The sequence below is a fragment of the Thunnus maccoyii genome, chromosome 3 (genome assembly GCF_910596095.1).
Source record: "Thunnus maccoyii chromosome 3, fThuMac1.1, whole genome shotgun sequence".
Classification (NCBI taxonomy): domain Eukaryota; kingdom Metazoa; phylum Chordata; class Actinopteri; order Scombriformes; family Scombridae; genus Thunnus; species Thunnus maccoyii.
This window is the reverse complement of record NC_056535.1, coordinates 31,159,745-31,176,749: the sequence shown is the minus strand read 5'-3', so window position 1 is coordinate 31,176,749 and position 17,005 is coordinate 31,159,745. Positions and strand designations below refer to the sequence as shown.

Sequence of the window (17,005 nt, the reverse complement as noted above, 5' to 3'; positions counted from 1 at the left end):
GTTAAAAAATTAGCTGAAGTGAATGAAGGTGAGGAATTAAAGCTGAAATTGTTTGGTCCTTGTCAACATGTGATGTTGGAAACATGAAATGGACCAATAAAAATGAAATGTGAGTTATTTTGTGTGGTTTCTTTGTGTCTTTTGCTATAGTAAGCATCCAAATGGGTGTCTAATCTGCACATTTTTCCTAATAAATACTGTACACTGTATAGGGCTAAGCAGCTCAACTACTAGCAATTTTGCCTTTGACCCGTAAAGCTTTATCCTGTCCTGTTTTGCATCATTACCATGCCGAGAGACCAGAAAGTATGATGTCATATCTATAGCCATAACATTCCAGCCTGAAGAGCCTTTTTCATGCTTGTGCTTTTCAAACAATGCAGCCAGAGCCTGAGACTATTGAATTAGTCAGTTGGACAACTCACTAATTCAATATGGAATGAGCTACCTGGATACAGCTGATAAATTCTGCTTCAATGTTGTCATTTTAGGCAGCAAAAGCAACAGCTGCTGGCTAAAAATGAGAACCCAGATTTTTTTCCACAGTTGTCTGAAATCAAGGACTCATCTTTCCAAACAGTGCTAATTTTGAGTTGGAAATCTCAACCCTGTCTGCTAAAAATGACATTTTCTGTACTACTGAATGTTTTGCCAAATTTTCAAGGAAACGTCCTCGTTGCCTGGATGATGTTCAGTGGCAAAGTTTTTTCACACAGAACTCGTAGGGAGGTGGTGGGTGATGGGCATACAATCTGCAGGACTTTGACAACGGAGGCTGGGGTCAATGTTCTATATTCTGCGGTGTTTAAGGTTAGGACGCAAAAACACTAGTTAAGGTCAGGGAAAGATTGTGGTTTTGGTTAAAGCTGCAGGGGGACTTTTGTCTCCCCCTTCTGGCATTGAGAGTAATTACACAAACACACATGCTTACATCATAGGCTCCGCTATAGCCTAATCCATTGCTACCATTGCTGTTGTAAAACGGTGGATAAATTGTTTTGAGCATCACACAACCTCCACGAAATGACTCGTTTCACTGTCAGAATTTGATCCGTTTGGTCTGATAACATTTGGAAAGTCTAGAAGAGCCACACGATTAAATTACTTCACCTCCGTTCAAGTTAGCAGAGAGCTAACCAGAAGTTAGGTGGCTCAGCTGGCGGAAGTCTCTAGTAGAGATGTGCAGAGGGCCCAGTATTTGTATTTGTATCTGTATTTGTTGAGGCAGCAAAATTATTTGTATTTGTATACAAATAAAAGTGTAAAGAGGTTTTAAAATCCTGTGTTTGTTTTTATTACGCTTTTAATTTTAGAAAATTAAAGTGTTACAATAAGTGTTCATGAAGTGATCCCTGGGAGCACTTCATCTGTGTCAGTAGTTCAGCTTTATCTCTGGGGAACACCCTCAACTCCGGGAGTGATGTCCAAATTAGGAAATGTGCGTCATGTAGCAGGTGGATGTGACTCCCCTCGTTGAGACCTGCTGATAGACGTAACAGCGGAGCAGAGGAGAGAGACTGAGATAGTGATGTAACCAACCTGTGCGTTAGAATTTAACATGTTTTTTTTTTTCTTCTCGAAAACAAATAATTTTTAAAATATTTGTATGAAACAAATATTCGTAAGAAACCCACTATTTGTGCTTTGCCGAATAACGTATTCGTATTCGGGCACACCCTTAGTCTCTAGTGCACACACTCTGCCCGTAGAGCATGTGTAGTATGCATTCATCCAGCCAGCACAGGAATGTCAAACCTGACATTAAAAACTCTGTATACTGTGAAATACAGAGAGATTTATCTGGCGATGAAATTGAAAATGTAAATACAGTCTGTGTCATGCTTAATGCCACTGTTGACTTTTTCAATATTTATCTAAGACACCATCCTTTCTTTAACCAAATACTTAGAGTTATACACATAAAAAATGAGGTTAATATTATGTTCATTATGAACACCATGCAACTTTACTGACATTGTTTACTCTCATTAGCAACATTTTCTCACTATGTTGGAGCTCCAGGCAGCATTACTTTCAAAAAATATTTTCTGTTGCAAATTAGCTGCATATAAACACAGTTTATTTAAATTATTGTTATCATTGTAAACTTCATATCGCTGCACATAATAGGAAGAAGAGGAGAGTATTTTGAAAATGCAGTAAATTTAAACTGAACAACTCAAACCAAATCAAATGTCAACAGTGTCTTCACTGACCAAAAACTGAACAGAGAAAAAAATTCTAATATCCCTTACACAAACAAACACAAGCAAACGATTCACATTTAGCCCCACCACTAACATCATCATCACACACACACACACACACACACACACACACTCGCTGAGTCCTGAATTACCCGAACCATAAATCAGTAAGCTCATAAGTGTGATTGGATGGTGTGAGCTAACAAAGTGCTTATTCATGGCCGTGCATACGTAGGCACAGAGCTTTTCAATCAGCAGACCGAGCCAAACAGCTGAAGGAACCACAGTGACACAGACAGACAGGAAGACAAGCAGCAATTTCGGTGCTGCTGATTTAAATGAATGTTGTGGTGCAGCTCAATTTAACGATTCTACTGTAGTTTCCCCTCTATGTAGCGATGCTTGTAGCCTAGAGCTACACAGATTTACATTTTAACCACTTAACTCTCTCTGTCTGACAGAATCAAGAGGTAATGAAAGGATTAAGATCCCACACAAAAGGATTACAGTTTATCTAACTTTTAAATTTAGCTACAGTTGGAAGAATAATTTTATTTAAGGCTGGTTGTGATGTTTTCCAACTAAAACAGCTGAAAAAAAACCTAGTTTCCTGTAGTTTTCATCCATCCGTCCATAACCTATACTGGCTTATATCTTGTGCAGGGTAATAGTGAATTAGCTAAAAGTTAAGGGTGTAGGAAAATAAAAAAAGTTAATTTATTGAGCTGGAAAACACAAAGTTTAACATCTCAGTCTCATTTCCTGAAGGGTGAAAAGATCTCAGTTCTTGAGCACTGACCATGTTAATTGTATTTCAAGGCATCAGGGTCAGTTTGTAAAATTATTCTAGCACTTAAGCAAAGTAACAATTCAAATTATGTTAAATTTGATTTTGTTTTACAATCCAAATAGACCAGACTTCAAATACTGTCACCTAAAACTTAATTTACTGCCTCTGCGAGTTTACACTATAGAATAAACATCATCATCATATTTCAGCTGACATATTCCTCTTTTTTTTCTTTCATTTTGGATATGAGCTAAACAATGTTTTCATGCAGCAACTAAATAAACAGAATATCTGCATATTCCAAATATAAATGGAATATTAATATGCATGCAAACACACACAGTGATGCAATCATCCTCTCAGTCTCTACCTCTCCTTGTTTTCCTCCCTCCTCTGTTTGTCTTTAAACCCTCCCAGCCCCCCATCAGTCTATCTATCTATCTGTCTGCCTTGTCTTGTTATGTAACTGTAGAAATTCATGCTGGTAGCCAGGTTGGCACTGATTTGAGTGCGTGTGTGTGTGTGTGTATGTGTGTGTGTGTGTGTGTGTGTGTGTGTGTGTGTGTGTGTGTGTGTGTGTGTATGTGTGTGTAGTAGTACTACACTAGTATCACTGAGGTCATAGGCACTTTTCCACTGGGCATTACTGTATCCCGTCTCTCTGTGTGGCATCGTCAAAACATCTGCTGACAATTTATGCTAGATGGATGATAGACATAAACTAGCAGGAGGCAGGTTTAAGAGAAGAAAAATAAAATGGAAACAAAAAAAGATTAAAAGCATGTAAACACCACCACCGCAATCCTCCAAATTGCTGTTACACCCCCCCAAATATTACTCCTGTCGCCGCTTCAGTTCTTAGATAAACAGATTTTGTGTCCCTGTAATTCTTCCCTACAGTATTTTAATTAAAGTCACTATCTGTTGCTATTTCATAGTTTTGGTTTGAATCAAATAGTCTAATGTTTAATCTGAAAGCCAGATTTAATGGGAATCTAGTAATTTACAGGTAGAGAAGGTAACTAACAAAACCTCCAGGTGGCCAAACAAACTCATAAGCATTCATGAAGAGATGCAGTTGCATATTTCAATTCAAAGTATAAAGCAGACGCAGCATGCATATCTCAGCCAAAATGTGTAGTATGTGCCTGTTTTTTTTTTCATTCAAATTCAAGAGAAAATTGCAAAGAAATTCCCAAAAATTCTATCTCACAATGCTACTGTAAGAAAACCTTTAAAAACTCCTGGTTTCAGAAGACAGTTTTATTCATGAGTTCCTGGTTTAACTTTCACCAAATTTCACTGAAACTGGTTTACAGTTTTTTAAATAATCTGCTAACTAACAGACATACAAAGAGACCGGAATGACACACAGTTGTATTCCTCCACCAGCCAGTCAAGTTGCAGTATACATCCATGTCTGTCCAGACTCATATAATATTTGTAGTGAAGACTTAATAATAAAAGGTATTACGTGTATTTTATGGTGAAACTGAACTTATTACTATATTGACATTTATGATTCCAGTGAATAATTCAGCCCCAACAGAGAGCTTTTGAAAAAATGTGTATCCTGAAATAAAGCGGATCGTGTAAAGTCGATCATGTTGGGCTCTAGATCATTTATTTTCTGTGCCTTCAGTTCGGATTTAAGTGGGTATGTTGTTGGGATTGTGTTTTGTCTAGTAGTGGCACTTCACAGTCGCCACAGTCTTGGACCTGCCCGTGGGAAGAACGAACAGGTAAGAGTCTGTCCATTCTTAATTAAAAGCTCTGTTTTCGCTGTCTACTTTTCTCTTTTTAGAGCACGCTATGTCAAATTACTTTTCTGTGACTCACTTATTTCTCCGACAGTCTCTCGTATCGTCTCTCCCCTGGCTGAGTAGCATCACATGAGATGATTTAAAACAATGCAATTGGTCTGTGAGTTTCCTGGGCTGCTGAACCAGTACCGTAAAGGCTAGAAAAGCTGCACTGGTTAAAAGAGAAACACTCTGTCAAAATTTAATGATTCTCAATAATTTATCAGTTATAATGTGAATAATGAGCTCGCACTCAATACTGCACTTCCTTGGCAGTGCAGCAATGCACCTGCCTAGTGTGAAGTAGATCAAATGAACAGTTATTGAGATATGTGAAGGACATACATACATACATATACGCAGACAGAGAGTCCTTGCTTTATATTTAGATTAGATTATGTCAGATGTAATGAAATTCCTCCAGGCATTCCTGAGATATTGCCTTCATGAGAATGGGACGGACGTGAGGTCACAGTGACCCTGAACCTTTGACCTTTGACCACCAAGATCTAATCAGTTCATCCTTGAGTCCGAGTGGACGTTTGTGCTACTTTTGAAGAAATTCCCTCAAGGCGTTCCTGGGATATTGCATTCATGAGAATGGTATGGACAGACTCACAGACGGATGGATGGACATAATGCCCTCAGCCACGGCTGTCGCTAGCACGGTGGCATAAAAAAACATTCATAAACATGTGTCTGTGCATCCACCCAAACTGAACCCAAAATGTGTTTGATTACAAAAAAATTTCATGAAAACATAAGAATGTGTTGGATCCAGCCCAGAATCTGGGTTTTCATGTTGATGAACAGGTTGTTACTCACTTGCCCTCAGAGCCGTAGCTGTTCATGCTGTCTTCTATGGACTCGTGGCTGGCCTGGCGGATGGTCCGACTGGGCATCTCTACAGCCAGACCCGTCTCTGTGCTCCTCTGGATGCCTCCCTTCAACTTCCTGCCCTCTGTATCCACTGCAGACATAAGCACAAATAAATTCTAAATTCAGCTGCTGTAAACATGAGAAAATAGATTTTGATCCATCCAGCAAAGTACAGGACCTTGAGCCAGTGAAATATCCTGAAAGAAAACTGGCCTCCACTTAAATATAGTAGTGCTGCTGTTATTGCGTTAGGATTATTGTTTTCAGATTTGTTTTAAAGAAGTAGTTATGAATTGATTTCCACTCTTTCCATTTTAACAGTATGTTCCAACACATCAAAATCACACATTTCCTGCTACCTCAGGACACGCTTCGTTACATTCTACAGTAAAAATGGGTCCTCTAGTGTTAAGGACAGCTCAGGATATGCAAAAAGGAAGGGAAAAGGAAAAGCTAAATACCATATATGATGATTAAATGAGTGAATGTTTGCTCTGTAAATGGAATCTGATTTCCATCTTAATTTTCACATTTGTTTTTCCATCAATCTTTAACCTTATCGTAACAATCAAACAGATCTAAAAATTAAAAACTATGACTTTTTTTTAGTGAAAATTTGAAAACAATCCCCACACTTGTGCGTCTAAACTGTAGGTGTTTATGTGTTTGTCCGTCTGTGACCCCATCAGTGTCAGAAGAAGGACAACCACAGTGATGAGAAATTACTTTACAAGGCCAAGGACAAAAGCACTCGATTCCTCCTCAGAGCAGAGAAATACATCTTGTTGCAAAATAGACCACAAAATCGATGCACGGCAGATTTTATGGGACCTTTCTCTGGCTGCAAGGTGTCCTGTGTTTGTGTGTGTGTGTGTGTGTGTGCGTGTGTTGATGGAGGTTGAGTTTATAAGGAAACGCTCCGGAGGTCTTTGACCTTGTTTTTAGGACAGGACAGGAAAGTTGTTTTCCTTTTAATAGCGAGGACACACACAGGAACACACGCGCACACACACACGTGTCTGAAACAGAAATGAGACCATGTGAAGTTATTTTTGCACAGCCTTTTCAGAGGAGGTCTTACAGTGTTTTAATATGGTTTTTTTTGACTGAATAAATGCTTAAATTCATCATATAAGTGGATTGAAGGTAAAATCAATTAAATAAAATACACATATCAGCCCGACCATCCCCCGGAAGCATTTGTGTTACAGCCACTGATCAAATCCAGACAATGTCACACTCTTTCTTTCTCCACAGAGAGTTTCAATCATCTTAATGGAAGAAAAATGTTTTAGGAAGCCTGGAGCACACACAATAGCACAGTGTCATGAAGTTAGTTCTGCAGTTATTAAGAGCGACCTAGAACGGTGCTATTTCTATCTCGTACATGTGGGACGGGATGTTGGCAGATTTGGGTTACAGCTTCTGCTCCCTGACTGGTTCCATATGATCACTTATCTCATGTGTTAGTCACAGCAGCGTAGTCATACGTCGACGCCGCTCGGCCCAGAACAGCAGTCGGGAAAACCGTAATTCAGTCGGTGAGTGAAGTTATACTCAACTGAATTAAAGACCTACAAATATATTTCTGTGGGAGAAAATAAATTGTGAATCTTCTAAGATGCTCAGTGTTCTCCAGGCAAAGTGATGTTTTGTTTTGTTTCATTAAACCTACATTCCCTCAGCCTGCATCTTCAAGTGCTGCCTGTGGTAACCTACATATACTAGGAGAAGAGTTGTGTGAACATACGGACATATAAAAGTCATCAGCTTTGTAGATTGTTCATAATTGTTGTTTTTGTTTTGGTTTTTTTTAGAAGATGACTGTTTGTTTGACAGTGGTGACAGACAAGAGAGGGTAATGTCAATGGGTGAAAGGACATGGAATGGTCCAGGTGGAATCAACATGGACCTTAGACCACTAGGGCACAGAGACTCCCCTGGGATAAGTCCCTAATTGCCCTCAATGAAATCCCAACATGTCTTGCAGCTTTGCAGTCCTGTCTATGGCGACTGGGGTTTCAAGAAATTGGTCTCTGAGCTTTCAAACGGATTTATTTCCTCTATCATTGTTGAACATTGGTGCAAAATGATGGCACAAGAAAGAAGCCCTTGACCTTTGATTGTGAGGGACTGTCGCCAAAACCTGACCTTCACAAATATTGTTTTCTGTCTCTCAAACGTTTTGTCCCATTAAACTCCACTGCAGCTACAGGAAAATATCAAGGCTTAAACTGTTTAAGAGAGAAATCATCATTTAATATAAAGTTGCTGGCAGTCTTGAGTTTGCAACAAAGTGAAACATTCATATTTCAATTGAGCATGACTCAGTTAGCCCAAATGGCTTGGGCCACAAATAGCCTAAATTGACTCAAGCCATACTTGTAATGAATGATACTCCAGACTTCCAGGGGCCAAAATCATCTAAAAGCTGGGAGGAAAGTTACCAGCAAGTGCTGGTAACTGGAACTGATTCTCAATCGAAATGAATTCACATCTTTAGTCTCTGAACCAAGCAGCCCATTATGGGCCCGAGCCAGGTCATGTATGGTCACCTGGTCTGTTGGCACCAATATTCAGTCGCAATTATTTCCACTTGACTGCACAGTCATAACTCCAATGTCATGCACATACTTACTCATGAGTATGTAGTATGCACGTGCAATTAGTTTTTGTTTTAAGCATTTACCTGATGCTGTCAGAGTGATTTACAATGAGTTCTACAGTGGCATAAGTTTAAACTTACAGACTGAAAAACAACACAAATTGGGTCAGAAAGCACTTTCAATGCTTTTGTGACCTGGTAAGCAACCTGAGCAGCTACATACAAATGTTTGGAGTTGTAAAATAAACTTCCTAATCCTAATCTTGCTCTGCATCTGGATTTACGATTTATGCTACGCCCTGCAGCCAATGTGCACTTTTGTGGTAAGAAAAGTCAAAAGTCATGCTAATCTTAACTAGCGTTGAATCAGTCATCCTGAAAGGTCCCAATGAAATCACCAACTTCTTGTTAAACATTTTTTCTGATGAGTTGATGAACATAAAAGCCACTCAAACTCAAAAAAATCTTATTTGTTTACTACATGACGTACGTGAAAGTGGTAGAAAGTGCCTGAGTCGGTGTCTACGGCATTAAAGTACTCACTATTGGCCACCTGTGGCTGTAGGATTTATTACAGCTATTAACAGAATGACACGCTTCACAGTCTGGAGACAGTGTGCTACTTTCAAAGTCTGTACAATTACTACACCAACACTCAGACAAGTTTCTTTAAAAACAGAAGATCAGCTACAGACAGTGACGGAAACATTAACACCGTTGACTGTTTGAATCCAGAGGGGGCAACAGTGAGTGCCTCGATGCTGGGCAGAGTCTACTTAACAGTAAACAAAGAATCCATTTTTGTATGGTATCTTTCACACAGAAAATGCAACTCACAAGGCTTTATATACAACTGAAATGAAAAAAAGAAGACGTTTAGACAAATTAAACTGATTAAAATGTTACTTAAAACATAATCAGTAAGATTCAGTAAAATTAAGATTGCTCCAAAAGTTCTATTCTATCTATAGAGTAGTTTTCTGATTATAAAATACTTTTAAATGCATAGCAAGAAATGCACAATTCCTGAACTACCACCACTGAAATTATGTGTTTGTGTGTGCAGGAAAAGTTGTTTGTTCATGTAGCTGTGTGCTCTTATGTGCACTTGTGTGTGAACGCATGCTTGTATAAAAATGTCCTCTATTCTACAGAAACCGTCTATGTGTTGTCTCTCACTGTCTGTCTGTCTCACCGTCATGGGAAAAGGACATTGTGTCACCAGCAGTGCTGACACAGATACGGTTGCCATGGACATGGATGCCGTTACTATGGAGACCACGTTGGAACCTGAGCGGTGAGGCTGCTCTGAGAGCCTTTTAACACAGAGGGATGTTATTTCCTACATTAGCTTGTGAGTGTGTGAGTGTGTGTGTGTGTGTGTGCGTAACCTCCTGTCGCTTCTTGTCACTGGTGGTGTGTCGAGGTGGAGTAGAGTTACATAACTAATACAGCAGGTGTGTAATGGCTGGAGACACATCAACCACTCTGCCTCGCGGCCACCCTTTCATGGTGCTGATGGGATATTATCTCAGTTCAGTTCAATCCAATTCAAAATGCTTTATCTGGAGCAGAGTGAAAGGCAATCTTGCAAGGCAATCAGGATAAAAGATTAAAATTTAGAAGATTGACGGTTTTTCTTATTGACAACATTTCTACACTGATTCTCTTTGTCTCGCACACTTTCCACATTAACATAAGCCGGCGATGCTTTCTCTTTTTCAGTCAGCATCTAGTGTTAGTCACTCTGCCAGTCGGTAAATCCCATCCCCAAAAATGTCAGAAAACATACATTTTTGGGACTTAGCATCCCTCTTCTATAGCTAGAGAGCCACCAAGTTAGATCCATGCCTGAATGAGACTGACACATCTGTTTAGGTTATTGTATTTCAACAACCTTTTGGGCTCTAATGGAATATCTTTGCATGATTTACAGTTAAAAAAAAAAAAAATCTTATGCTGGCTATTTATGCAACCCCTCAGTTCAGCCTCTGTCTGAAACAGACCATTTTAGCTCCTGTGTCCTAAAGGCCCCACTCATGATGAGCCCACTTTGTTCTGATTGATTGACAGTTTCTGGAAGCACCTCTGCACACATTAGCTATGTAAACAAAGCACAGATGTATTAAGGAGAACTGGATACCAAACTCACTTCCTGTGAAAGTTGCTCAGTGGCGAATGAAGCCAAAAAATCATCCTCTAGCTGGAAAGAAACTTCCTGGATGTTGCTCGTGCTTCTGCATTTTTAGGCCCATAGAGCATCTAGAGACTTCTGCTCACTTGAATGGGGATGAAATAATTTAATAGCGCAGCTTTTCTAGACTTTCCAAATGTTATTGGAACAAATGGATCAAATTCTGATCTGAAAACAAATCATTTTGAGGGAGTTTTGACACTCAAAAAATGTATTTCACAGCTGCTCTTTTTCCAATGATTGTGTGCGAGAAAAATTTTTGGGATCACGTGACGGACCTGAAAGTTGTAATTACACCGTTTGGCCACTATGTCAGATTCAGAGCAGGCTGAAGCTCTGGTTTGTGACTTGCAATGAGCATTTTTACATATGTTCATCCCAACTTTTGGAACTTTGACCTTGTTTAACATAGACATCCGACATTATAACAGAAAAACAGACTGTACATGTGCTGTTTCGGGACACAGCTAAGAAGACTCTAACAGCCAAATGGTTGAACAGCAACAGTTTAGCTCATTAAGTAAAGCAGAGATTAAAACTGCATTCACAGATTGGTGCATCAATTAGCAAACCGTCAATTAGAAATAATTAAAGTTCTGCAATCCTGTGATGTTTTTTTACTCTCACAATTGAATGAGACATTCAGGTGAGGACACTGCAAATATTCAAGTCCCAAGCTTGATAATCAAAATGAATTTCCATTTCGTTTCACTTCATTCATTCAGTCTGATATCGTGTTCGTGTTACTTGATTATTTATTTTGTTTGTTTTGCCCAAACCAATCAGTAGCAAGTGACATCCATCCCACTGAAGTCATTCATCAGTCTACATGGAAGCTGCACTAACATAATGTTTTTATCTTGATTGACTGTATGTTGATTCAAGAGATGTGTCATTCAGGCATTGATGTAACTTGGAAGCTCAAGAGGTTCTTAATCCTGCCAACAAATCTCTGATTGACCAAGCAGGGAAACAACTTCTTTCTTTGTAAGCATAGCATTGTTATTAGTCAGATATTCTAATGACATAACGTTGTTTATAACAATGTGTTTGTAGAAAATCCTCTTGAAAACTGATCCAGTCTATGTGTTGCTTTCATAGTGAGTAATCCAGACCAACTACAGGTAATGAATGACCCTAAAACATGAATGTTTACGGCTATAAGGAGACAGATGTTCAGATAGCTAGCATCTGCTTGGAAACCCGAGCCCGACCGCTTTTCCCTTTGTGACCAGCTGTTGTTGTTTATTTGTTTCCAGATGTTCGGGATCTTATGTCTGATCCAGTCGTATGAAATCTGGTAGCTAAATGCATCTGCACACTGAGGAATTGCAAAGTCTGCATGTGTCCACTCTGTCAATATTATTTCTCCCCTTTCTTTCACCACACCCATGCCAGTCGCTCCTCTCAGTGTCCTGTAAAGGTCAAACGAAAAGTCAAACATCCACAACAAATAATTTAATTCCCTTAGGAATGCTGTTAAAAGGTGAACACCACTTTCTTTTAAATATCTTAAATCTGATGTGCTTAAATATGAGCAAGTGCATCTCTCCCAATACATCTGTGTACTGTATCTCTAAAGAAAAAAGAAGAAAATTCAAATCCCACTCCAAAATAGCCTACTGCGTTTGTGGTGAATGTAGTTCACAGCGTGTGATATGGAGCACCCACTGTGATGTAGCACAAAAAGTGTCTGATGTGACGCACAAAAATTGTGATGTAGCAATCAGAGAGCCAGGACTCATTAGTTTGTCTCCCAGCAGAGAGATATTAATGAAAGCAGAGCAGATATAAAAATAGCTGCTCCCCATTCAGCCAACTTATCTGACCAACACACTGACTGACAGACGGGGAGACTGCAGGTGGGTCATACCGTGTGGCCTAAATGACTCAAAAAACATATAAAGGCTTTTACAGAAACATACCATGAAGAGTTAATATTTTCCAGCATCCATGCCATAAATGTCATTTGCAATATTCAAATTTGCTAAATGTCTAAAAACTAGACTAGATAAACACCTGTTAAAGCTTGTGATGTGCAAATCCATTCAGTGTAAATGAACAGTAAAATAAAATTCTGGCTATTGTGACACAGTTATGTATCTTGTTTTTAACTCTGGTCTCTACTCCAAAACTATCTAAGTTGGAGCTTTATGAGAGTTCGAGCTCAAGCAGTTAACACAAACCAACTCTTAGCTACAGTAATAGCTAGCACTATCATTTAGCAAACTTAAATAAACAAAATGCTAATGTTGACATGTAAACTTACCAGCCGCTGCTAATGCTAGCTTAAGTATAAACCACATTTCAAGTGATCATTTTAACCCAAACCATCATCTTTCCTTAACCCTAATTTAGTGGTTTTTGTGCCTAAACCTAATCAGACCTTAACCACAGCATTTTCACACCGTAAAACATTATTATAGCAAGTGAAATCCATCCCAATGAAGTCATTTTCAGTCTACATGGAAGCTACATGGAAGCTGCACTAGCATAATGTTTTTATCTTGATTGACTGTATGTTGTATGCTGTACTATGCTGTACTCCTTTGTAACAGTTTTGAAGTGACATCTTACAGCCCTATGGATCGTTCTGGAGAGCAGGTCCAATGTAATCTGGTCTCCATCCGTCCTATAGAGGGCGCTGAAAACACTCATCTATATCGTTTTGGGAGTCACTGGAAATAGACCTATTCTGTTGTTTTGATATGAGGACGTGCTTCTCTCAGTTACGCCATGTCAAGGAACACATTATCAACATCACCCTCACCTGTTACATCACAATGTACATAAATGATCATACAGGGATGGCTGTGAACAGTGCTTTCATCAACTGAGATGTTTAACAGAGGCTCAGTCTTTTTAACATTGTCAACAAATTTGCACAGCATCTCGTGAGCAACGTGCTCAATTATCTCTGCACAAGCTTTGTCAGATTCGTGGATGTTGCCAACATCAGTGCCGTTTAACTCTTGCATCTTCATAAGGAACATGAGCTCTTTGAATGACATGTGTGGTAGTTTACAAATTTATTGCAATTACACTCTAATTACATTTAAATGCTTTTAATGTTTTGGTTAAAGTATATTTTTTAAGGTGTTATTTTAAAAACAATTACATAAAAATGGAGATAAATAGAAAAAAAAATCTGGCTAGTTTTTTGACCCCCCTAAAATTTGGATTTGAGATGTTCAAGGGGTCCAAGCTGTAAATTAGAGGGTCCAAGATGTATTTTGCACACTGGAGATAGTTAAATAACATCCTCCCTGAGTCAGACTAGCTGAGAGGAGAAAAAGGAGGGAAGAGAAAGAGTCATGAAGTGAAGCTGAATCTCACAGCTGTGCTCTATATCTCCATGTTTTCTTTCTTAAGGATGTGGAGAGTTAAAACATTGGCATTTCTATATTTATTCCAAATCTCTACATATTTAAACAGCAACCTCTCCACCAGACGCCATTTGGTGCAGGATTTTATCCAAACCTCCTTACAGAACTGCAAATATAACACAATGGGGTGGTACATAGTGGGAATCAAACAGCTCCTAGCCTAGTCGGTGTTGGTGCCAGACTATTCGGTGAACTGGAGCATTGTACAGACTCCCTGCTCTCTCTTCAGGATGCCTTTTTCTTTTTAAACCCTTTATAAACATTCGAAACTCTCAACTTCACACATATCTGAAGCTCTAAGTGCCTCCTGTGCTGTGCTGAGAGCTTGTGACGTATCCCTTCGCCCACCCATCTTATTGTTACGCTACGCTGAATTTGTCACAAAAGCTAACGAAGACAGTCAGGGTACATCTCCTCCTCTGGGTGACATTGGGAAAAAAAAGAAAAAGATAAAACATCATGATACATTTTAGCTTGGCCTAATTTCGCACCCCAACTCTTTGGGAAAATACGTAGACATCTAAAAATGCTTCTGGGGCAGAGATACAGAACTCTTTGTAGAAGTTCCTCTTCCTGAACAGTAGTGTACACATTATATCCACTGTGAGAGACCTCCTGCTTGCATTTGCCCTGATTCTACCATATCTATTAGTTCTGCAGACACTTTTTGAACATTATTTATCTGTCATTTCTCCAAGCAGCCAAGTCATCACTCCATTCCTTATCATCATTGGCTGAAACTTTTTCTTTATTCTATTCCTGGGTGAAAATGAAAGAGAGTGGTGCTGGGAAAAGGTCCAGGCCAGGCCATGCTGCACATCCAAACCTCCCAACACGTCCTCATAATTAAACCACCGCATAGGTCGATTGTACCAGGCACTCCAGAACGACCCATAGGAGCTCTTTCTAATCTGCCACATTTGTGTGTGTGCTTTCCAAAACCCTTACAAATCACTGTTATAAAATAATCATGTTTGATGATGTGGCAATGCTGTGGTTAAGGTCTGGTTAGGTTCAGTCACAAAAACAATGATCACTTGAAATGTGGTGTGGGTTAAAGTCACTACTTCCTTAAAGTTAGGCAACTTTCATCGTCATGGCAACAGTAAACACCATGGCAATCGTAGAAACGGGAAGCAAACATCAGTGTCCTGCAGCTAAATCCGCTTTTTGCCATCTATCTATCTAGCCATACATCCAAATTTGTCACGTCACGTAGGCGTCATCTGAACTGCATCACTTCTCCAGCTCATAATTACTACGGCCACTAGATGGCGTCTATCGCTCGAACATCACTAGAGGTCGTTTTCGGCAAATTAATTTACGACCTATGCTGTCATTTTTCTCGGGAGGAATCTCCACGGATGAATAAATGGTTAAATAAAATAAAATGGATGTACTGCAATATCCAGTGAGTGAAATTGCTCTGTCACCATCAGCCCATTCATTACAGAAAGAGAGAAAATCTGGCATAAGGTGCTTGTCAGAGCGAGATATGGGAGAAAGAGGATCCTGGGAGACACTGAAAGAGTTGCATTTATTTGAAAAATGACTTTCCCTTGGAGGTGCTACAGCCGATGACGAGCGATGACTAACGCTGGAGATGAATGAGAAGCTACCTCTTGGCACCACAAACGGCAGGCAAGGCAGAACCTCGCGGGCCGGAAGACAGAGTTAGAGCTAATTACTTTATCGGTAGATAAGCAATTTTTAACCTTTCTCCAAATGAGGGGTTTTGCTGAGTACAGTATGCTATTTTTGAACACCTGGGCAGTCGGCAGAGAGAAAGCCTTTCTCAAGTACACATCAAGATAGATGGATACAGAAAGAAGTTTAAGAACCGGTTTATGCTTGATGCTGAAATGGAGATGGCAAATTGGCAGCCCATCAAACCACACAGAGAGCATGAACTAAGCTTTTTGATTCAGGCACATCTTATTACCTCAATCCTGGACCATTCACCACTGGTCCAGAACATGTATGCCCAATGCAAAAAAGTCAGATTCAGGTTTTAGCACCAAAAGTCTCTGTAACTGTTATAGTGTCTGAATTATGGCTGAGAGAATTTCATTAGTTTGCAGTGGAGAGATTTATGGCAATACTAAATGCCATTTTCAGAGCCTGAAAACTCTTTTAGACCTAAAGTCCAACTGAAATCACATTTAATCATCTTTCTTTGCAGTCAAAAATAACATGTTTTTTTTATAAATGTATTGTTAAAAGTTTTGTATTTGAATGAAGAAAAAAGAAAATCTTAGAAATGCTCTTTTTTTGTCTCAGCCAGCGTAGGGGCGAGGGTGATTTTGACAAATTAACCTTTCTCCTCTCCAGGTCTGTCCCTCTCCTCACCTCTTTTCACCTCACCTCACCTCTCCTCTCCTCTCATCCTCTCGTCTCTCCTCCAAGTCTGTCCTATCCTCTCCTCTCCCCTCCTCTTCTAGTCTCCTCTCCTCTCCTCTGCAGCTCTCTGGTCGTCGTATACTAACATTCCTGAGCTAAGCTAGCAGTGGCACCACCTGCTAACCTGGTTTTGCTGGCCCAGTGGGTCCATCAGGCTGCTGAAGCTCTCCAGAGAGCGCTGCTTTTGTGTTTTTGAGGGAAAACTTTTATACATCCATTGTTTTGCTGTCCCTGGTGTGTCCTGTCCCTACCTGTCAACTTTGCACATCGCTCACTAGGCGAGGGAGGGGTGATAGTGACAGCAGCAGGCGCTGGGGGTGACACCAGACCAGATGTGGCCAAGTGCTTGGAAGGGAAAAAAACAAAAATAAACAAACACACACAAAAAAAAATGTTCAGGGCTGGGAAAAAAGTATTCAGGATTTAAACCCTGAATGCCCAGGCCAGGCATTTGGGGTTATCTAACCTACAACTTATCTAACTTAATTTAGATAAGAAGGAGACTTTAGCTGGAAAGCTAATGTGGGTTGTTGTTCAGAGTCTGGGGCTCTTGTGTAGCAGGATGCTGTCAGGCTTAGTGTGACTTTCTGCTCTGACTATGATTGAACGCCACGTTATCACTTCATTCAAGATTTGATTTGCTGTATCAAAATAAAGACTTCAGCTATGTAAGTGGACGGCAGAAAGGTATTTAAGCCAAATAATGTAATTTGAAATATAAATTTCTCCATTTTGGTTTCTG

The 17,005-nt window shown here is 39.6% G+C and overlaps 1 protein-coding gene across 2 annotated transcripts in view; it reads right to left on the bottom strand.

Moving 5' to 3' along the window:
* The window catches only part of rims4 (regulating synaptic membrane exocytosis 4), a 52,757-nt gene that overhangs the window by 14,637 nt on the left and 21,115 nt on the right, over positions 1-17,005 (bottom strand). For both annotated transcript variants that reach the window (XM_042406785.1, XM_042406786.1), the window contains one exon: positions 5,625-5,769. In XM_042406785.1, the coding sequence (XP_042262719.1) occupies positions 5,625-5,769 (145 nt within the window). The remainder of the gene's footprint in view (positions 1-5,624; positions 5,770-17,005) is intronic.